This window comes from Chaetodon trifascialis, chromosome 11 (assembly GCF_039877785.1).
Source record: "Chaetodon trifascialis isolate fChaTrf1 chromosome 11, fChaTrf1.hap1, whole genome shotgun sequence".
NCBI classification, from domain to species: domain Eukaryota; kingdom Metazoa; phylum Chordata; class Actinopteri; order Chaetodontiformes; family Chaetodontidae; genus Chaetodon; species Chaetodon trifascialis.
In genome coordinates, this window is record NC_092066.1 from 8,673,437 (window position 1) to 8,695,776 (window position 22,340).

A 22,340-nucleotide genomic window follows, 5' to 3' on the forward strand; every position below is an offset into this window, starting at 1 on the left:
ACTTTTGGACTCAGGCTGGAGACAAGTGCAGCAGACACGAAAGTATTCAGTTAGAAACTTTATTAAATACAAATATGACCACAAGCCACACTTTGTTAGCTTCATTAGGCCTGTATTTTCTTTCTTCTTACAATGATTTTTGTTCTTTAAACATACTTTAAACCACATTTCTATACAAATCAAACACAGCATACACTTAAGGTATTTCTGTTGGTCAGACAATCAAAACAGCAAGCATAACCTCCGAACAGAACGAAACAAACACAGTCCCACGATGGATCATCCACTTTTTAAGAAATAATAAAACAAAAGGCATCAGAGACAGAAGAATGATGATGATCAGCGTATATACTGGATCACTTTCCACAGCAGTTGAGTGAGAACAAACAATATTACACACCACGTGTTTCCCAGGATCATAGAGGATGAAGTGTGATTCTTCCACACAAGATGCTTCACTTTCATAGAAAGAATGGATTTCATTTTGTTAATCATAAGACATATCTATTTGACTTCACCAAACTTTGTCGAGAACGAGCAAACAAATCAAAGCGGACCACGCATGTTCATCACAAAAACATATGAGCTACAGAGTGAACGCATTAACACCTCGGCCAAATAATCGTGACAATCTGGATGTAGCCATCATCGAATATTGTGCTTTTTTTTACCCATTAAATGGTTTTGTCTGTTCAGTCTCGCTCCGACTCTTTCTGATTTTTAACCCTCACTAGCGCCAATTAGCATGCTACTGTTACACCTGTGCTGGAGCTATGATCCACGTCAGTGGAGTGGCACATCTGCCCACAAGTCCTCTCATAAAACACACACACACACATAATGCCAGTGAAGTGCTTCAAAAGCTTTCTGTACACAGTCAAGTATTTCCTGTTTATCTCCAATTAAGACCCAGTGGCTCCTCAGGATCAGTCTTTTCTCTGTACGACACACACACACACACGCACGAACAAACGCATGCACACACAGGCAAAGGCTAAGGGCTGTTCAGCACCCAAAACCCACAATAAACATTATTTTCTTATTAAACCCTACATTTTGCCTCGCAGCCTGCAAATACAAATGTTCCATCAACAAAATTACTTATTTCAGACGCTGATTTCTCTGCGGTGTCAGAAGGTCACTCCCAGAACAAAAAGGTGAACCTAGAACTCTTCATCCTGCATCAATTGCATACTCTGGTCTATTTCCTATGAAGACCTTCAGTGAAGTGCATGTGGGCGAGAGGTGTTCTGAGTCGCATCTCTGGGTGCAGCTTAGACAAAGTGCGTTGGATAAGTCTCGGTAAAGCCACTGAGGGAATGCAAGCAAAGGGTGAGTGATCCTGCCACCCCCGACAGCAGCAGCACTCAGTGATTAGGTATGCATGCATGCACGCACACACACACACACACACACGCACGCACACCATCCCATCCTTGCAAACGGAAATCCTTCATTTTAAGCTCTCTCCAGATCTGCTTATTTCCACTGTTCAAACTCAAGCCTGATCTTTTACATTTACACACATATTTTAATACTAAAGCTGCAGATTTTGAGGTTTGCTAAGTAATGTGTATGTATTTTACATGTTGAAAGTTTCACTGTAAAAAAAGGAATACAGATCGTTGTGAAAATGGGATACAAGACCAGGAAAAGATCGCACGAGGCTGAGCTGTTACTGTTAAGTGCATGTTAACCTGCAACCAAACGTACAAAATACCAGTCTGAAGTACTTCTACTTTGCATTGGTGATAAATTATTTTTTTCAGACAAGCAAAGGCATCACAATAGAAATCAATAACTTAAACATATCAATTATCATAAATAATGACTGCATTGTTAACGAAACACGCTTGATTCGCCAGAGCTTGGATAACAAAATACACATTAAAATAACAGCATGACAATATACCATGAAGCTGCTTCATTTTCTGTTAAAGTCACATCGAACTGGATCTTCACACACTTCTTGTATGTCCCTGGTATGACCATGAATATTAACAGTACCAACCATGACTCACTCAGTTCAAGCGTCGTCAGATCTCCGGGGAAAAAGTGGCAATCTGAAATCTATTCCACCAAGAGTGAACTAATGACGACAGTCGTTCCGGAGTCGAGAAAGTCAGGAACAAAACTGCAGTAGCTGTCTGGGAACGAGCTACTGAGTATGGTTCTTAGGTGGTGGTGTAATTATTTGCCACTATCACTATTTGACTTGATGTTTTAACAAAATAAAGCCTCCACATAGAGGCTGGATACCTGCGTGTAGGCAAATTAGCAGCAAAACATTACCTGCACGTGACGAGTGGCCAGTCTGAATTCCCTATCCTGTTTCAGCTAACTGTGTCTTTTTTTCGCTTTGAACATTTTACCTGGCTTCTTCAGGGCTTTCAGAAAATGTGAAAAACGTGACTCGAGAAAACAATGTCTTTTCCTTCTGCGCAGCTCAGACTCGAGTGCTGAGGGCTAAATCCTCGTGTGGGGCTTCAGTCGCTTCCCTGATGGCAAATGCAGATCATCCTGTTTGCTAGAAGTTAGAGGGAGAAAAGGTCGGCCTCAGATCTTTATCCCTGCTCAGTGGTGGGGACTAAAGAGTGCTCACTGCCTTACGATGCCTTCACAGGCATGAGGAAACATGATAATTTAGTTGGTCCCTTGACTCTCAGGGATGGAAATTTTCAGGGATTATTCACCAGGATTTACTGTTCTGGAGATTCCTTCCTCAAATGTCTAATGGCTAATTACAGTTGATGAGATTTTTTTGCCATAACCATAACCCTGTTAGCTGTGTAACACTCATTGTAGAGTTGTGTGTGTGCAGGGAGTACTATACAGGAACATCTGGGCTTCAGTCCATGTGTTTCCTGGAGATGCATTGAAGTGCACAGTCCAATTTGCAGGTACCTGGGTATCCACACGTGCTGGGATCAGAGCAGTTCATCAGGGTTGATGACTGGTATGGGCTGTCTCCAGTAACAGAAAGAGCTGTACTCTGGCATGACAAAGGCCTCGTTCTGCTCCTTACTCAACAGAGGGAACACATGCTCCACCAGCTCACTGAGCCTGCCGTAACTGCGGAGGAGGAGACGAGGTCACAAAGACAGACGAGCGAGGACAGACAGAGGCAGAGAACAGAAATGAGTAGGAGTTAAATACAAATATCTGAAACCAAAAAAATATATTTAGAAAAATGAAATCTGGAACAATTACTTTTAGCTAGTTAGCAATCAAGCAAAAACTTGATTGATCACTGAGTAAAACCTGAAAGCTGCATTAGCTCTATTTATTTATTTAGTTTGGGCTACTTGAGAGCAGCAAAACAAGCTGTGCACAACACCGACATAATAATGTTTTTATGGTTTATGTGTTCGCAAAACATGAAAATATTCACTTTCATTTAACTCTGTAATATTCTCCATCAAACTGTGGGGTAAATCGCAGCTCCTTAGCTGCTAAATGCTGCGCTATGTTCAGCAGCTAGTCGCTAACTGTGTCTGTCTCCTGTTTGCCTTGAGGCAGGTAGTGTATAGTCAGTAAATCAGAGCTATGTTGCTGAAAGCAGCTGCCTTCTGCAGCTGGAAATGAAGCGGATGAAAACAGCGACGAGTAACCTAAAACAAAAGCTGAGGCTGTAAGACCAAAACAATGAGCTGAAAGATGCTAAAAGCTCCATAAAGCTGTGCGCAACTGCTGTCGCATGATATATCTCTGTGGCTTCTCCGCTACAACTGACTACTTTGATCTGTAAAATGAGTGCACACATATTTTGCACTTCTTCAGGACTAATTCAGTTCCAGTTCGTTACTTACGAGGACTTGTTTCCCTTGGTCTGCTCCTGGATCAGCTCTCCTTTGGGGTTGACTGTGAAGATCCTACACACTGGAACTCCCACCTCCTTATAGGCAAACACATCCTGTGTGGAGACGAAATGGTTAAAGTCAATCTGTGATCCAAATGTAAAGACAACTGAAAGACAGGACAGGCCACACTCAGGCCACGATTTTCAATTCTGATTAGTGCAACAACACACAAAATGTAATTTCATTTTCCCTCTCAGACAAAATGATGTGACTAAAGCTGTAATCTATATGGTTGAAAGTTAGTGGCTGGGCCTTTAAAAGCCATCTGAGAACACACTTGATTGTGTAATTTTCAGAAAGCAGCTCTCATACACAACGCACACTGGCACAAACTGACATAAGGGCGTTAATAGCATTAACCACAGATTTCCTGTTTCTGTTCCACCTAATGCACGTAATGGCAATATTTCTAGACTGAATGTTTTGGTGGGCAAAAGCAAGACCGTGTGTGTTTGTGTGCTATTTTTTTCTTTTCTTTTCTTTGGCCTGTTTGATGGCTGACCCAGTGCTTCAGCGGGGTGTTGGTGTTTGTGCAGCTGAAGATGGGACGCTGTGCCCGGCTTGAGCTCCCTTCCTCAGACGATGTCACATGGGACCATACGCCGCCAGTGACCTCAGCTCAGGTTCAGCCCAGTACTGATTTCATATGTTTGTGTCTGCTAATTGATAGCCAAAGTGTCAGAATACATCCTGACTGCGCCGACGTGTGGAAAAAAACAGCTCCCTGACATGTAAAAAGCGAGCGCTTTAATGTCTGACATCTTCAAACATCCATTAACTCACATTAGTTCTATTCCCAAAGGCGGCGTAGAATGGCTGCTTGTTATGCTGGAACAGGTTCTTGATATCTGTAAGGCATTCAATCTTGAAGATCTCTGGTTTCTTTTCAATGACCTCCCTGAAACAAACAGACGATTTAATTAGACACACACATGCATGTCCTTATCATGGGTCATGTCTGAATTAGAGTTAACTTGGCCTAATACATGCTTAATATCTCTCAATCTTCTTTCTTCAAATCTCTTTAGATGTGATTAGGATTGTTTTCCCATCATACATTAGGTTTACATGTAACACAGTGAGCAGAGCATCTACAAAAAACACAAATATCTGTTCAGTCCAAATGTGAGGATGGCAGACATGCTTCTGCTACATGCAGATGAATCACAGAGAAACATGAAAATAATGCAAATATGTGCAACCTAAAGACATCAAACAAAGTCCACTTGCTGTAGGTTGCCATGATGACACATTAAGGATATATACAGGGTAAAAGTCACAGAAAAACACCATCGCCATAATGTGCGATTATGGCAAAGCAGAGCAGCATCTGAAATGAACTCGTCACCAAACAGAAAGTTTACTTGTCTTAACCTTTGATAAAGCATGGTACATGCATAAAATTGACAATAGGCCCATGTGGAATATTTTACTGTATGTGGGGTGCATACGGTATTCAGTTAAACCAGATATTCAACAAACCACTGACATTTACATCCACACAAAGCTACAGCTGTAACAATAGTATATGTAATGTTATAGCTGTTTAATGAACATGACATCAACATATGCTGACATTAACTGCTGCAGAGCTCCATGAGATACTAACTATGGATCAGTCGCATCCTGTACCAAATCTTTTCCAAGACCATTAATTCTGGCATCAACTCTGAGCAGAATTGCGTAATGAATACAAAAATCCTTTCTGAGCATCACTTGGAAAGAGCTGCTTGGATTCTTTACAATGAAAAATGGAGAAAAAAAGACCGTCTTCTCTGAGGATATGCCATCCACAGCTCACGCTAGACAGAAATCAGCAAGTTGCCGTTCTCCTCCGTCTAACGAGCTCATAAACAAACACTTCCATCACACATCAAAGGCGACACGTCTTTTGTTGCTCCTGTCCCAACTTGTCTGTAAGATTTGGCCGGCATCAAATTCAGAATAAGCATGTATTTACAAAAATCTGTGACGCTGGTGAGGTAAAACATCGAATCTATTGTCTGCATGCTGTTTTCAATTGAGCAAATGTCAAAAAGGATTAGGATCACATTCTGTTTTATTGGTGTTTTGCACAGCGTCCCAACTTTTTTGGAATCGAGGTTGTATTTCTAGAAGCTGGTGACAAGACACAGTCAACACCTATTCAGTTAGAATGTCCTGATTTTGAGTTTTCTGTAGCCTTGACAACCTCAGCATATGAAGGGCTAATTACAAGGAATGAGGATTTGGACAGGATTTTGAGTCTGAGAATAGGAGGAGACAAAAAGGATTATAGTTTGAAGGGAGACAAATACGGGACGGTCTGACATCAGAATGAATATCTGGCGATGAGGAGGATTTGATGTTCAGGATGTGAAGACTTGGGGAACAAGAAGTATGTGACTTTATGAGAACGAAAACAGTGTAATATATATTCCTGTACCTGTGGAAGGCAGAGAAGAGGCTGCTGGGAGACAGCATGAGAGGTCCCCGGGGTAGAATGGTGCCTCCATCGTTGACCCACTGCAGGTAACCTCTTGTCATGTCCGCCATGCCAATAGCGCGCGCTGAGCAGTATAAGAACTTGTAGCCGTTCCTGCCAATGGCGAAAGTGGTGCTCATTAATTAGCTGTTCCAACACAGTTAAATATTATGACCATCATTAGCAGCTACTAAGAAAAGATCTTTAATTAGATCAGTCATATTGGCTCCTTTCATCCCAATTCAATGACTGTTTTACTGAGCGAAGGCTCTATTTATTGTTATTACTAATGGTCACTATGGTCTATTTCCTCCTATGTGTATTAGATTCTCTGCATGAGTAAAGCAGCAAAGCAGTTTCACAGTGTTTTTAGTTTCTACAATAATTCTGTCTTGATTACAGTTAAATTTCCTGAGTCATCCACCTTAAAGCACCCCACGCAAACACTGGGAGAAAATATCAAGTCCACAGAGAGATGACTGGTAATCAAACCCAGACAGTGCTAACCACTGACCAACCATTCATCCATTCCTCTGTGATTAATCACCGTTGTGCACTTACTCAGCTACTGAATGGTAGAGCTTGGCAATGCCCTGGTGGGTCCAGTCCTTCCCCAACTGTGGCAGGATTTGTCCAAACACGTCGGACCTAAAACATTAAACAAACACGTACAAACATTAGTGACATAAAGACAGAGGCATCCCAATCTGCCAGGGGCATCGCTGCGAAACAGGCTCCAAAAATACACAGCAGATGTAGAGTAAGAGAGTCAGAGAAAACATGTGCGTGAAGTAAAATCAAGCAGACTGGCAGCACAGACTGTTCAAAGAAGGTCACATAAAGCACCATAACTATATTTCATCACAAAAAGGGAACATTATAGACTGTTCTCCACTAATGAGGATCACTGTCCCCACAGGGGGGGCACTGTCTCAACTTCAACTTATGGCAGCGTGTACAGGCTGAAATGTAAATGGGCTCATTATAGTCACTGTGCTCTTTGCCCTGTTATTCAAAGACAGCCACATGTCACAGGTTGGCCTGAAGGGTCACAGATAATAAGCTGGACCTGTTTCATGTTGACCACCTATGAACCTGAAAGAGGGCCCCTGGAAGGCAGCAGACATATGGTTTGTGCCAAAAGAGATGGAGCCAGATTTAAGATAATTAAAAGCTTGACATAAATAAAACTGGACGATTTGCTTTCTGATATTTGACGCTGTCCATGGAAATGAAGCTCTTAAGAAAACCGCATGTGAAGTTTAAGACGGGAGATGAAATGTGTCGTAAAACTCATTTATCAACTTCCTTTCATTCATTCATTTAACTCTACAGCATCCAATCTGTCCAATGTTCTCTGAAGTCAGTGTTCATTCGCCCGCTGGCCATCTTCTGCGCTGATCACATTAGTCATCAAATGAGGGCTTTATTTCAAAGCATGAGAGCAGTCTATAGATGTGAGGGACTTGATAGATAATAACATTGTACTTCTGTGGATGCTTAATGTATAAATTACTTCTGTAAAAAGAAAACTTAGACACACGCTGTTCATTACAGAAAGAGTATGAGTAACAGAATAAATGTTTACTCCTCGTGCACATGCCTAATCAATACTTGGTATTTATGAAGAACATATTATGAGCATGTGCAGCCTCAGTAAGAACTGAAGGGTTCTGTATGAAGGGTATGTGACTGAAATCTCATGCACTGATGGACAACTTCCTACAAGCAGCATACTTCACAGCATAGCATTCATGTGCTATGCTGTAGCATAAAAGCAGAATAACAACACACAGCAGTTCAGCATCTTGACTCTGCTGAGCGGGGTGATGGACTTTATTGTGAGAGACTTGGAGGCACGTACTTGGTGATGGTGCCATCAATGTCAGAGATAATGACTTTGTCATCCCAGTTCCACAGGTAGATGGTGCCCTCACAGCGGCATGTGCCCTGGTATTGGGTGGTGATGCTAAACGTCACATCATTAGGTCCCTCCTTCAGTTTCAGACTGGCCTGTTGACGCACAAAGAAGACAGTGACGGCATCTGGAGGCACAGGGCATTTCATTCACTAACATGTTCCTACAGTGTGGGCATCACTCTCCAGTAGGATTTGCTGTACTTCAATGAACATGTGCAGGTCTACAGAGCCCCCTAGAGGCTTGAAGTGGAGCAAACACTTTGAAGTTCATATGAAGCCAGCAGAGGGAGCGCTACACTACAAAACCCTTTGAAGTATAAATCTCATCAAGAACTCCACACTGTCTGTAATCTGATCAATCATTTATTCTGAAAAACAGACAGATTTTAACGTGAAAATGAAACCTAAGTACAACTTAAGAATACTGCAAAAGTTGGGCAGTAGAAAACAATGTTTTCTTTTTGTAGTATTCTGACAGTGACAGGTGGAGCGACACAGGAAAGGCGGGGGGGGGAGAGAGAGAGAGAGAGAGAGAGAGAGAGGGAGGGAGAGAGAGAGAGAGAGAGAGAGAGCGAGAGAGAGAGAGAGAGAGAGAGAGAGGGAGAGAGAGAGAGAGAGAGAGCGAGAGAGAGAGAGAGAGAGAGCGAGAGAGCGAGAGAGAGAGAGAGAGAGAGAGAGAGAGAGAGAGAGAGAGAGAGAGAGAGAGAGAGAGAGAGAGAGGGGATGACATGCAGCAACAAACCAGGGCCGCTGTGAGCTGAGATGCCCAGAATACTCTCCTTTCAAAGAAGCAGGCTGGGTGACTTTGAGGAAGGAAAACACTTGCATAAGAATGCACTTACTATCTGATCAGAGGAGAGGCGTAGTGACTTCCTGTAAGTGTGTGGGCTGGGGTGGTGCTGGCCATCTACTGGCTGCAGTCTCTCCTGACAGGATGCAGCGCTCACCTCCTTGGCCTCTTCATCACTGGATGAGTCTCCTGCTTTAGGCCTACGGGGAAACAAAAACAACTATCGTTATCGAAAATCCACTGAGAGGAATAGCCAGTCTGCAGTAAACAAACTTGTGATTGTATATGTTTTGGAACAGCCATTTTTCTGTTTCTATCTGATTAATTTGTGCAACTTCTTCACTGTTCAAGACTTAAATACTCTTGGTACCACTTACGGCAAGGACAGTTTCTCCTGGGAAACGGAGGGTCCTTCCTCCTCCAGGTGAGAGTCCTCCTTAGTTTCAAGCTTGGTCTCCGACTGGAAATAAATATTCCAACATATAAAGCGGATATAAAAACAAAGCCAGTACATATGAGTGTGAGTAATACTAAAAGAAAGAAGAGAAAAAGGTTTTCAATACTTATGATGACATGCACACCTGCTTGATTGTACTATCCGCCCTTTTTCGCCAGAACCACCAGCGGCCTGACTTCTTTGGCATTTTCTCCTTCACCCAGGCCTCCTCTGTAGCCTAAGAGCAACAGAGAGACAGAGTCAGTTAACAAGGTAAATGTCAATTTACAACGATCCAAAGCTATTGAAACAAATAGAGAACAGATAACCAAGATCACAGTCACCTTTGGCAAATTCTTCTGAAATGCCTGTAGACTTAGAATCAAGGGTGCAGCGAGTGTCCAATTATAATACCTGAGAAGACAGACAGGAGTTAAGAGACAATACTGACCACACACTTAAAATACATCTCGTACATTTCACGTGTGAAATAAAAATGCTTTCTTACCTATTTCCTATCTTTACAACTAGGTTGGGGTTATCTATAATTGCTGGGTTTTCAGCAAATTCATGATAGGTGATGATATGCTCCATGAACCTTTCTGCAAACATAGAAGGGAGAGGAACATTAATTAAAGACAGCAGATGAAAAGGTCAGCGGTGGTGAGCCATAACATCTTACTTAAAGCCCCACAGAAAGGTCAGGAAACTTTTCTTCCATCAGCCACATCAGCTAAGGGCTTCTGAGAAAACACTTCCAGAAGCATGTACATGTATATCCACATAAATACTCATATATATTTACTGACACAGGTGAAGATTAGACATAAAGACAGAGTGGTTGAGACAAGAGTGTGTCTTGTGTCTCATCAAGATGGCAAAAATAGCCTGGAAACGTTGCAGTTACACAATGAATTTAGCATGTCTCCACTGGTTAAGGTTAACTTTCTATCCTGTATGAAAGTACTAAAAGCACTTTCTGCTACATTTTTTATGAGTGCTGCTCTGGTGTACCTTTGGATATTTCAGCGTTTTCTGTCAGGCCTCCACACAGAGAGAGAGTTACGTCAGGGAGGTCGCTCGCTGAGTCAGACAGACACTCCGTCCCGCTGTCAGCTGCTGCGCTGCCCACCGACTGTGGAGACTGCGAACCAGAGTGTATCTCTGAGTCCATCCAGTGCTTAGTCGCTGCCTCAGACTCACTGGAGCAACAAAACAGAGCAATAAGTTATGATACTGGTCTTTAAGGTTTGCAGTGTTATTTTAGAGGAAGAACATTACTGCTACGTTTGAGCACTTTTAGCTTTCCATTCATCTAAACAGGTCAAGCGGTAACATAATTAGGTGCCACTCTCATTATCTCACCTCTTAGGAAAATATCGTGCAGCAACATCAGGTTCAAGTACATTCAGGTCATCTAGGTAGATATCCTCAGGACCCTGATGCTGGCTCCTCTTTGGGACACCTTCATTCAACAACAGAGTTATTGAGCAGTTAATGTAGTCATAACTAGTGCTGATCAGGAAATGGCTGGAAAAGTAGCAACCAAACGCACCTTTCTTCTTAGAGGGTGAGTCGCTCGGTTGACTGTTGGAAGGGGTGGAGGTTGCCACACTGGATGGCAGGACCTCCAGGGGCTCGGCGTGGGTTACAGGACTCATAGAGGTTACGGTGCTGACAGAGGCGAGAGGATTCACAGGTGTTACAGTGGTGATTGGGGTGCGTGGCTCGGGCTTGACAATGGTGCACACTGAGGAGGAGGCACCATCTTCCTTTTCAATGTCAGTCTCATTCTCCATGGCCTCAGAGCTGAGGATGACGCGGAAGTGGGTGTTCTCTGATGGGGTGATGGTCACTGTTTTTAGTAGTTCTGGTTTCTCTTTTTTGGTGACCTGGATATTGGATGTCAGGGAGAAAAAAGTTACTAAGATGAGACTAAACTAAAAACGATGTACTTCAGAATGTTAGTGGAGAGAAGTGTTTACCCTGGTTGTTTCTGGAAACTCTCCCCAGGTCCACTGCATGTGGGACTCGGCTCTGAGCATGCTCTCTGAGGGCCGGACCACCAGTTCAGAGTCACTCTTTGGGGAAAAGGCCTGGGACAAGCCATGACTAAAGGGAAAGATAAACAAATCCAAACAATCAACAAGATAGTCTATAAACTCGTGTCTGCTACACTCTCCCCAACGGTTGTATGTTCATTTCAATACATACCTGTCGTCTGCTGGCCAGTCCCCATCAGACAGTGGATAACCATCAAGGTTGTGTCTGGCTGCGGGTAATTTGGGGTCAATATCTCTCATTGTGGTTACTGAAGGTGACCTAAATCCAGGGCGAACAGATGCATTAATCAGATGAACCAAGCCATTTCTAATTAAACAGATCTGCAGCAGTGAACACTAACCCTGAACCTACCTTGAGACACGTGCTGCAGCCTCCTCGTCAGAGCTCAGGTCCATCTCAAAGATCTCGTCGTTTTGCCCAGTGCTGGACATAGCAGCAGTCGTAGCAGCAGGTGCGTTAGCAGCAATCGCATTTCCAGCAGTGACCAACATGGGCGGCGTCAGCTCTTCTCTTCGGGGGTCTCCTTTGTGCTTCTTCCTCCGCCTCTTCTTCTTCTTTGTGGCCACGGTGCTCGGAGCGGGAGGCTCGGGTGGGTCCTCTGGGTCAGCCGGGTCATCCTCCAGATCTTTTGCTGTCCTGTGCTCAACCTCTGAGATCCAGAACAGGTGACTCTCAGTGGGGATTGGGGAGGTGGCCAAGTGGGCAGGGACAATCTGCTGAAGGATAAAGGGCGAACGAGCTTGAGGCTTAAGATATGTTTAAACAAGTGCAAAACAAAGCATTAATGATCCCTAGTGAAGCCTGTGACTCAAGTCCAGCAGAACAGGGTGTTTGTCATTGCTGAGCTGTGACAATGAGCGCTTGAGCAATAGGTCACTTGAAAAATGTAACAACTGCATTGGAGTAATTTCCTCACAGAAACATTGCTCTACACTTGCACGTCAACATTACATTAAGCATGAAGTTATTGCTGGGTCAAGGCGTCGTGAGAAACTGTCTTTCTGGTGTAGCGAGGACAAAAACTGCTGAATTTGCTGCTGAATTATCATCCTCGTGAGTATGGGATTTTCTTCAAATAAATTCTTCATCTTCAAATTTCATTGAATAACAAACACATCAGAGGATGGTGAGATTGGCTGCGATACTGAAACACCAAACAATCTCATTCAAAAAGGTTTTGAGTTCCTGCTTCTCAAGCAACACGGCCAAGAAGAAACCTGGAAAGATGCTGGTGTTGTTGTATGACAGAAAACTAATTCGCAGGCTGTTCAATAGCTCATTTAACCTTAGCTGCTATGCATTATTAACCTACAACATTTTTCTAAATGGTGGGCCTCATTGATCTGTGCGTGAATTGGATGCTTACATTCTGCTGCTCAGCTTCCTGGACAAAAAAGGCCTCTCCATTGTCACCAAGCTTCATGTGCAGGTCTACTGGCTCTCCATTCACTTCAATGTCGATCTGGAAGAATATGGCAGGAGACATAAGCAATGTAATGGTACAAAAGCAGTTTCATTAGGAAATCATAAAGAGGACACAGGTGGCTAATCAGCATGTATGTATGTTTCTGTCCATCTATGTAAATGTGATTATGCCGTTTTAATCTATTTAAAATCACTTGGGTCTGGTTTTAGTATACTTCCAACAAACTGTCAGGTTACATATAAGGCCTGCAGCTACTCACAGCCCCATCTCTCTCCCAGGGCTTTTCAAAACCTAATAAGTGTATGGGTCCTCTGGGCTTGCATTCGGTGAAGCCTGCCAATAGAACAGCGACATTCATGTTTGCCAGACAAACCCCAAGTGGCCCTGAGGCCATTCAGAAACTTGACACCACAAAAGCAAAAACCAGGTCACGTCTGGCAGAGACTAAAGAGGAGGCAGACTTTGCTCTGCCCCGTCTGACAACCTGAAACCAAATCATCAATATTCATTCTCAAGCAAAGGCCGTAACATCACTGCATCTTTTTTTTTCTTTTTAAAGTCTTGTGATCTGTCATGTTACATCTGATGTCCTTTACTGCCGGTGTGGTTTCTCAGCAGCCTCAAGATTTCATTTCACCCCCTCAGGGTTGCTGAGGGGAATTCATGTGTGGTGAGTGATGGCTGGGAATTTCAATGCCCAATTAATAATGAGCCAGAATAAATGAGGGTCCTCTTCAACCTTTCACAGTCGGTGACAGGTCGCTTGAGTGGCTCAGTTGTGGATTTGCCAACACCATGCTGGATTTCTGGAAACACTGGGGGCAATGAGTGCCTGGGCATGTCCAAAATTAAAGCATAATATTGGATTGTTTCTCTCTGACAGCAAAAGCCAATATGACTTATGGGGTTCGTGTTTAGTTGTCACCGGAAAAGGGAAGAAAAGAGGAACTATTTATGCATAGCTTAGCTTAGTACTCTCTCAAATGTTTTTAGAATCGAGCAGTACTTTTAAAACATTTCTGCCAACTAAAGCGACTAGTGTATGGGGACAGACACACCATCCACAGCCAAAATTTAATTAGTATTTGGCTTGCAACTCCTGTTTCATTCCCACTCTGTATCTTTAAAAATATCTGCATGTCAGGAACAAATATCCCATAATTTTCTGGACCAGTAAATCTGAAAAAATATATTTATATTTAGCAGCAGCCCTCAAAGTTCTGATAAGTGAACTCAGGGACACATGCATAACTGTTTGTTACACAACAGCCCTTGTTGTTGAGACCTTCTTCTTCACGTTTCCTCCCCCTCCCACACATTCAAGTTGTGGAGCTGTTGCCATAGGAACCACTCATTCAGTCCTCGTCCAAGCCCATCAGCATTCTGGGTAGGTGGTAAGACAGTGTCAATCCCCCACAAATCATCACCCATTCTGCTCCACAAGCAAGCAAATAAGCTTTCGTCAAGTCAGAGCACATCACTGCTTATGGACAAGTTCACTATTGATAGTCAGGTGGTGGGGAAAAACATTAAATTATAAATGCTAACTAATTTCAGCCATAACTAATTACCAACTGAACACACCAGAGAAATGAGTCTTTATATAAGCTGATGAACTCAAGCGGCCGCCAAGTCAAACACAGGAAAGCTTGTGTTATCTGATACTAAAACAGATTTCTATGGCAGTCCTTCAAGCAGATCTGCAATTTTTAAAATCCAAGACATTTCACTACATCTACTAGGGAGAAAAGGCCAGAACACCTCATCTATGTTCTGCAAAAAGAACCAAACACTTCCCTGAATGATTCATAGATGCTCCATTTAAGTTATGAATTCTGGCTGAGGTGCTAGACACCAGAATGGGTAACATGACGGATAAATGGGGCAACTTATAATCAATGAGGCACACAGACAACCCATGGCACAGATAAGTTAGGTAAGATGACATTTAACTGCTAAGGTTCACGCTGGCTGAAGCTATGCTAGGACTGATGTTAGGTCACCAACCTCAACATGTCAATAAGATCGATCAGCCTGTTTAGCACAACATTACGCTGCCAAATGAAAAATGGCAGCATCACTCTCACTCTGACTCACTGTTTAGATGTCAATAAAGCACATTTTGCATACAGCTACACTGAAAATGGGTCTTTACAGGCAAAAAGTGACAACAGCACGACTTCTGTACATAATGTTTAAATCATCTTGATGACTGATTATACTGTATGGCAATTCAAAACATTAACTAAAGCAGACACTGTGAACAATAGTACCTTCTAGTCTTCAAAGGGACACAAAACATTTTGTACTGGACACACACACACACACACACACACACTTACTTCTTAAACTTACCACTTTCTCTTTGGAGCGCAGTACACCCAGCTTGCCGAAGCGCACATGGAAAGGTGAGCACTGGTAGGTGCCATCTCTCTGGCGGACAACCACAACATCGATGCAGCCCGACAGCGTGGCCTGATTAATGCCCTTATACAGTTCTTTGACGGTTACCAGCACCTGACCTGCCAGCTGGCCCACGTAGTTCATGGTGTCCGCCTGGAGGGGGGCAGAGAAGAAAATAACAGCTGAGTTAAGGGAAAGACAGGATGAGGGCGTACTGTCAGCAACAGTCCAGAAGGGGAGCCGGTTTTTGGCCTGCACGAGGCGTTGAATCTAACAGTTTCCCACTTGATTTCCGGTAATACTCTCAGTCTATCCACTGCTGTCTCTTCTTCTAAGTATCTTCATCCAGACAGTCGTGCCGTCTCATTTGCCTTTCATCTCTAAGCTCCCTCTCTGCATGCCTGCCTGCACTGTGGCGTCTGTTATCTCCGGACCTGCAGAAAGACTGCCAGAATGTCACTGTTACTCTGCCACTGGCCGCTGTCCCACATGAGCAACATCAGAGAAGGGGGGCTGACGGCTGGGCTGAAACAATAAGTAGAGACAACCTCAAACAGAGCTCCCACTGCCCGCTGCCATGGAGGCAGCTGACTTCCTGTTTACATTCATATCTCCATGTATATATCAAACACAATACTAGAAGCCATTAGGCTGTGGCTATAATTATATTGGATTAACTGCGCAGTTTCTCAAAGCAATTTTTATCACTTGGTAGAGGCAGCTTGTAAGACTGTAAATTATTTTACAAGAAACCTGTTGTAGTGACTAAACAAGAGAGAAAATTACACACAGGCCCGGGTTAATTGTACATAATCACACAAACTTTCCTGCCTTCCTGTGGCTTCTTTACTGAACGAAATTATTTGCAGCTGCTCGTGCGCAGTGACACAGAGTGCATGTAACTATTAACTTAGCAAACATGCTTTTACTTTGCTCGGGTCAGGGTCCTGTTTAGTGGGGCCTGTAAACACATTCCCCTGCTGACTTCATTGGGTTTATGTGAACTGAAATGCTCCTATCTCACACTGACCTTTTGTTCAGATTCTAGCCATTAGCAGTGGGTGGGGTGGGGGGGGTTAGGGTGGAGAATAGGGGCATTTGTGCAAGGGTGGCATCATGGACTATGACAAACTGGCATGATATGTTTACCAGGGAGAAAGCTAGTGGATAAAATATGAATCTATGCAAGCTCATCAAAACAACTGTCGCACTTCTAACCACACACACAGGCAACCTCCACCCAGGAAATCAAAAAGCCATCAGCGTCAGCCGACTCTTCAAAGGGATGTAGAGGGGTTTAGATGACTTGATGTGAGGCCTTCTGACAACAACAGGAAGCTCTTAATCCCTCAAGGATCATCACCCCACATTTGCACACAAGGGGGATGGAAAAAAGAAGTTATTTCCACGTTAAGGCCTTTTGTTGACAATGACTAAAATGGCACTCTTCTGGAGGATGGCATGAAACTATAATCTGAAGGAAAGTAACAATCTGGTTAGTGGACCATTCGAAATATCTGGAAAATGTTTTTTAACCCGTCACACAAACCTAATTTATGTAAAATAAGATGGAGACTAAAACTCACTTGATAATAACAGTAAAAATAAGATAAAATACGAATGAAAATAGAATAAACTGAATGCAAAACATAAGATAGAAAATAAAGCTATAAATAGAGTTCACAGAATGCATAAAATCAAGTAAAATACAACCATTTAAAAGAAGTGCAGCAGTGCATGAGTGTGAGTCAAAGTGCAAAACTGTCAGTCCTGTATCAGGAAAGTCATTGCTGGCTGAGGGCTAAAGTGAACTGATAAGTCTTTAGCTTCATTTTAACATATTAAGCAAGCTGGCTTCTCTCATATCTACAGGTAGTGTGTTCCACTGTTTTGGGGCATACTTGACAAAGGCTGCATCCCAGATGTTTTGGGCTGTTGCTGGGAACCTCCAGTAAACCAGCAGCAGATGATCACAGTGTTCTTGAAGGTGTGAATAAGTACTAGTGAATAAGGGATTTAGCAGCATAGCTTCTAACCGATTAAGGGCTTTGTATACAAGCAGGAGGACCTTAGATTCAACTCTGAATGTTACAGGAAGCCAGTGCAGAGCAGCTGAAACTGGACAAATGTGCTCCCTCCTCTTGGGTCTGGTTAATAGCTGAGCTGCAGTTTTGCACTTACTGCCAAAAGACAGATAGTAATGGAGTATACAGCTGCAACAAGCTGAAACATACATCGTGCTCTCTAATGATATCACTCAGTGGCAGCACGCATGGTGAAAATAATAAACTATAAATACAAAAACAAATCGTCAAAAAGCTGTAAAAACATTTAAACAGAAATATGAATCAAATTTCTAAAACAAAGGCAGTTTAATGTTAATATTTGTTTGATCATGCGGCATCCACATTCAAGTTAGTGAAAGGATTTATTTTTGTCAGTCAACGGCAAACAAACTGTGATCAAAATATTTTCTGCCAGAACCATCACACACCATGGACAGAAGAAAATGTGCTTTAGGTGTTCACTGCAGTGAGGGCGGGTACACACAAGTGACTCAACAGAAATCAACCAAGGGGATGAAAAAATACATACAGCAGATGAAATCTCTCATTGCAGAGGGCCCACTGAGCTCAAGCATGGTGTGGAGCATACAAGTGAGATATGTTTGTATATTTATCTGGAGTTTCTGCCTCCCTGGAAACAAAAAACTGTCTTATGGCTGTCAACAAATAACACCATATAAATTTGGAACATTATGTCATTAACTTTCACTTTCATTTTGAATCCATAGAAAGTCAGATATCAGGTTTAAAAGCACAAAGCTACAGTTCCCTGTGCTGACACACCATGTGTAGAGATACATAAAGACATCTGACATAGCAACAAGGCTCCAAACATATTGAGTTCATTATTTAAGAGGGAATATTTCACCTTAAAAACAAAAATTACCCTCACACAGGAGCTTCCTGGAGAGCAGCCAGCATTCAGTCATCTAAAACACAGTCACGTGTGACAAACTTGCTTTACCTGCTGCTACTCATTGTTCTCTTTCAATGTCAACTCAGAAGCAGAAGTACACACAATAAGTAGCTGTAATGCCAGACCACAAACTACAAATCAATTAGGAGAGGCTTGGTGATTTGGATAAGAAATGACTAGCACATTAGACAGGTGACACAGGCTTCATGACTGAGCCTGAGCATTTTTGACCATCTCAAAAACAAACACTATATCAGTGTCCCACCCTCTTCTTTCTCTGTCTAACTTATCCCTCAAAAACACGAGCCTTGACAGCAGCCAAAAACTGACATCATCCATCTGATTCACTCTGGTCAGGTATTAAGCCGCCAGGTGTTTCTACAATAAAAAGCCAACAACCAGAGCAGCCTACCAAACAATACAAGATGACTAACAGTGTAGTAGTCCCTCCAGCATCAGGCCCAAGCTGTTAAGAGACTGAGAGACCTGTCAGCGCTGACTCACCAGGGACCAAGACGACCTCAGAGACGAGGACTCATCCTGTTCACTGTTGTCTGTGTTGTCCTCTGTGGTGCTTTCCAAGAGCTCCCTGTCCCCCCAGGATCTCTGTCTCTTCATCGCTGTTAGTAGAGGCCCAGCTCTTACTTTCCCACCTCAGGATACTCCACTGGGACTATTTCCTTCCTCCCTCAGATTATGATGACAATACCTCCCTGCCATCCTGAATGCAATCTCAAATACAGCCGACATAATCACCTTGGAATAACCCTCCCAGGGGCAAATACCATTACACCTCTATCTGACGCCAGCGGCGATTGTGTAACGCTGTCATAAACTTTGTCGTCCATCTTCTGGGGCTATTCTTTGCAGGATGTGCACTTGTGCTCATCCAGTCAGCTGAGAGGACACAAAGGATTCAGCCAATGGGATGGCCTCTTTAAGGTGGCGGTGTGTGACTGATAAGGGACAGCTAATTCCTGCGAACGGCTAAGCAATGTTTTTTTCCTGATAAGAGTACAAGCTCAGGAAAAGAAAAAACAAGCAGTACTGCGCAGCGTGACGTTCCTGTACAGCTAATCACATGTACAGTACAATCATTGCTGCGTCTGCTTGTTATTGTGCATGAGGGACCAAAACAGGGGGCTGATAACACTGATTGGTTGCAGACCAACCAATGGGATGTTCAGTACATTGGACTTCAACATGTTAATCTTTTGTTGCTCATTACACTTGAAGTTGACATGTGACCATAAATGGGGTAAAAGTGCAGTTAACACCCAAGGGGCAATCTCTGCAGGGACTTTTCTGTAGACTAATTTCATATTGATATTAAATATTAAATATTTCATATTGATATTAAATTAACACAGCTTGCTAAGATTAGCCCAAGAGCTAATTTTAATCATATCTTGCTTCGGCACAGATGGAGCAGGTACACTCATGACACTGTAGTCCAAGCAATGATGAAGTCAAACACGTTTTTGTCATCAGGAGGTTCTCACTGGTCCGACTTCCAGCAATCTCCTGCCGGGTTTAGCTCCTAAGCGAATGCCGGAGATAAACATAATGCATGAGGTTCTTCCAAAAAGGCCTCTCTCCTACTGTCCCATCTGCTAAGCCTTTTGTAAACACTATCAAACAAAACACAGAGGCCCACTGAGTGCAAGGCTGTTGGTTCATCCTCCCCCTGTGCTGGGATCTGTTCTGTGTTCGAATTTTTGACGAGAGTCATGCATAAATAGATTAATACTTCACTTTCAGAAATGAAATGCTGTGAGTAAAAAGAGGATAGTACTTGTAGTGTGTACTGAGTGACAAACCGCAGTCACTGGATACGCCACACCAGAATAAATGTACAAAGCCCTTGTTGTTAATAAATACATAGTGTACTTGTACCATTAAGAATTACAAAACAAGGTGTGGTAGTATTATAGTCCCAGTTACTGTCATTACATAATCATCTTGAATGATCCACTGCACATTTGTTTTGACGTAGTCACCGAAGAATCAGTCCTGTGACTGAGCTGGTCAACCAGACCACATAAAGCTTATGTTACGCTCTTCCAAGTATTAGGTTGCACCACGCTGCACCAAAATGAGCCTACTTATTATGTGTGTAACATAAACCATGACAACCGCAAGCCCAAATCAGGAAAAATCAGGAATCAAATTTCTTTTTTTTCTTTTTTTTTTTTGGGCCTTGAGCTCATATTTGTGGCTGCTGTGAATTTGGTGATACATAAACAGTCAAAGCTGAACAGGAGTTCAGCCATGCAGGACTGAGGCTACACCCTGTGACAAAGACGAAGCCTAAAGCACTGTGACATCTTTGTTTTTTCTCTTAAACATTTAAATTTTTTAACCAATCTTCCTAAGCTTCAGTGTAGAAGAAAGAAGTCTGAAGAAACGCTTTTCATGTTGAATCGCTGTGCAAAAACTCAAAGTCAAACCCAAGTCAGTTCGCTTTCAGCTTGAACAATATGCCAGGTCACCACGTTCACCCAACAGCCCTCCAATAAATCTAGTTTAGAGGTGTGATCTTTCAACTTTATGGTAATTTTGGAGGCTGACATTTATGGCACTGTTACGCTCTTATGTGTTATACTGGTAAGTGTTTCTAGTATTTAGTCTGCATAACACAACACAATGTCACAGCTCCACAAACTACAGCCTCCAAAATAACAGTGACTTGAACAGTGCCAATGAGGTCATGAACAGAGGATTAAATGCTTGATTGCTGTACTAAAAATGAGTGTGAACCCCAATAAACTGGCAACTGAGTACAAATGAGTTAATATGTACTGATCAATGAGGTGTCATAATACAGCTGATGGTATCTGTATGATTACCTAATACTATAAGGTAGTGAGAGGGTGACAAGAGTCAATGATTAAGCGACAGTATTATGGCTACATTTACATAAAATGTTTGATAAAGTGATCTTATCTTACTTGAAAACCACTTAGGTTGTAGGTGATAGCGTTTATAAGGTCCACCCACAGCAGGTGGGCTGTTTGATGAGGTGGCAGCACTTCACGTAACAAGCCATGAAAGACGTTGATAACAGTTAACTATAAAATGTGAATAGACACCACATACGAGCTAGTTAGCGTGTTTCACGAATTCTGTATGTTAAAAATGCTCATTTCAGACATTAAATTTGAAATATTCTGAAATGAAATGCCACCAGTAACTTGCACGAGCGCTTGTGTGACGTTAAGTGAGCGTTGCAGCGGAACTATAAACAAACAGACACTAAAAAACGACATTTTAAAAGACGTTTGCTGTGTAACTTACTGTAACGCTTGGCATTTGTAGAGACTCGAGCCATAGAGAGTAGAGCAGAAAATGCCGAGCGGAGAGGAAAATAAATGAATGGAGACGGCGCTCGGCTAGCCGTTCGCCAGTCAGTAGCGTTAATGTTAACCCTCAGCTAGCTTCAATGTTGTCGTAGGGATCCGTTAGCTAACAGCGAACGGTGAGACGGGAACAGGCAAGAGGCACCGCTAACGCTGAACAGTGGCCACGGTCATTTTTTCCGTGACAGATGAATTTCTAAACCTGAAGCTATGCGTGAGTCAAATGAACCCATCGTGGCTAAAATATGCTAGCCACCTCACAGGCTAGCTAACGTTAGTTAGCCGACGGTACAATCAGATATATGCATTCTCACAGGCAGCGGCGAGCGGCTATCAAATGGGTTCAAATCACCGTATTGTGAGCTATTTACCTTTGAGTTACTTCAGCGGGATGCTGCCGATGAAGGACGTTGTGGTGTCTTCAGCAAGTCCCCATATCTTTGCCCGTGGAACTCCTCAAACGCCTCCTGACGTGTCCGTGCCTGGACCACCGTGGCTGACTGGTGTTGCTGGAAACAGAGAGCCGGAGTTGATGGGACAGGGAGCCGCACAGTGGCGGCGCACTCGCACAGCCGGTGAGACGCTCTTTGTCCACGGTTTAATTATTTCGACTTCTCACACAGTTAAATGAGACTT

The 22,340-nt window shown here is 42.9% G+C and overlaps 1 protein-coding gene across 5 annotated transcripts; it reads right to left on the minus strand.

Annotated features, from left to right (window-relative positions):
* Positions 1–43: 43 nt before the first annotated feature.
* Positions 44–22,325, minus strand: lpin2 (lipin 2). Of its 5 annotated transcripts, none has more exons than XM_070975100.1 (21): positions 22,076–22,324; positions 15,316–15,516; positions 12,901–12,996; positions 11,886–12,250; positions 11,685–11,792; positions 11,456–11,582; positions 11,026–11,362; positions 10,836–10,935; positions 10,485–10,672; positions 9,979–10,072; positions 9,815–9,884; positions 9,616–9,708; positions 9,412–9,494; positions 9,087–9,234; positions 8,189–8,337; positions 6,886–6,972; positions 6,286–6,438; positions 4,644–4,758; positions 3,810–3,913; positions 2,905–3,072; positions 44–2,527 (listed from the first exon to the last, which is right to left on the minus strand). In XM_070975100.1, the coding sequence occupies exons 2-20, from the start codon at positions 15,505–15,507 to the stop codon at positions 2,928–2,930; spliced, it is 2,754 nt and encodes a 917-aa protein (XP_070831201.1). In that variant the 5' UTR covers positions 15,508–15,516; positions 22,076–22,324; the 3' UTR covers positions 44–2,527; positions 2,905–2,927. The 5 variants fall into 5 exon arrangements, with proteins under 5 accessions (XP_070831201.1, XP_070831199.1, XP_070831202.1 ...); XM_070975098.1 differs by lacking the exon at positions 22,076–22,324 and adding an exon at positions 18,850–19,191; XM_070975101.1 differs by having other exon boundaries at positions 44–3,072; positions 11,886–12,247; positions 22,076–22,325.
* Positions 22,326–22,340: the final 15 nt, after the last annotated feature.

Bases quoted from the DNA above. Each gene is read 5' to 3' on its own strand.
- lpin2 (XM_070975098.1), bottom strand. From the start codon at position 18,963: ATGAAGAGACAGAGATCCTGGGGGGACAGGGAGCTCTTGGAAAGCACC. The intron at 10,936-11,025 runs GTGCGTTTGGTT...TGTTGAATGAAG, and splicing joins CTCACCCTCTAAGAAGAAAG to GTGTCCCAAAGAGGAGCCAG. The intron at 9,885-9,978 runs GTAAGAAAGCAT...CTGTCTTCTCAG, and splicing joins GTTGTAAAGATAGGAAATAG to GTATTATAATTGGACACTCG.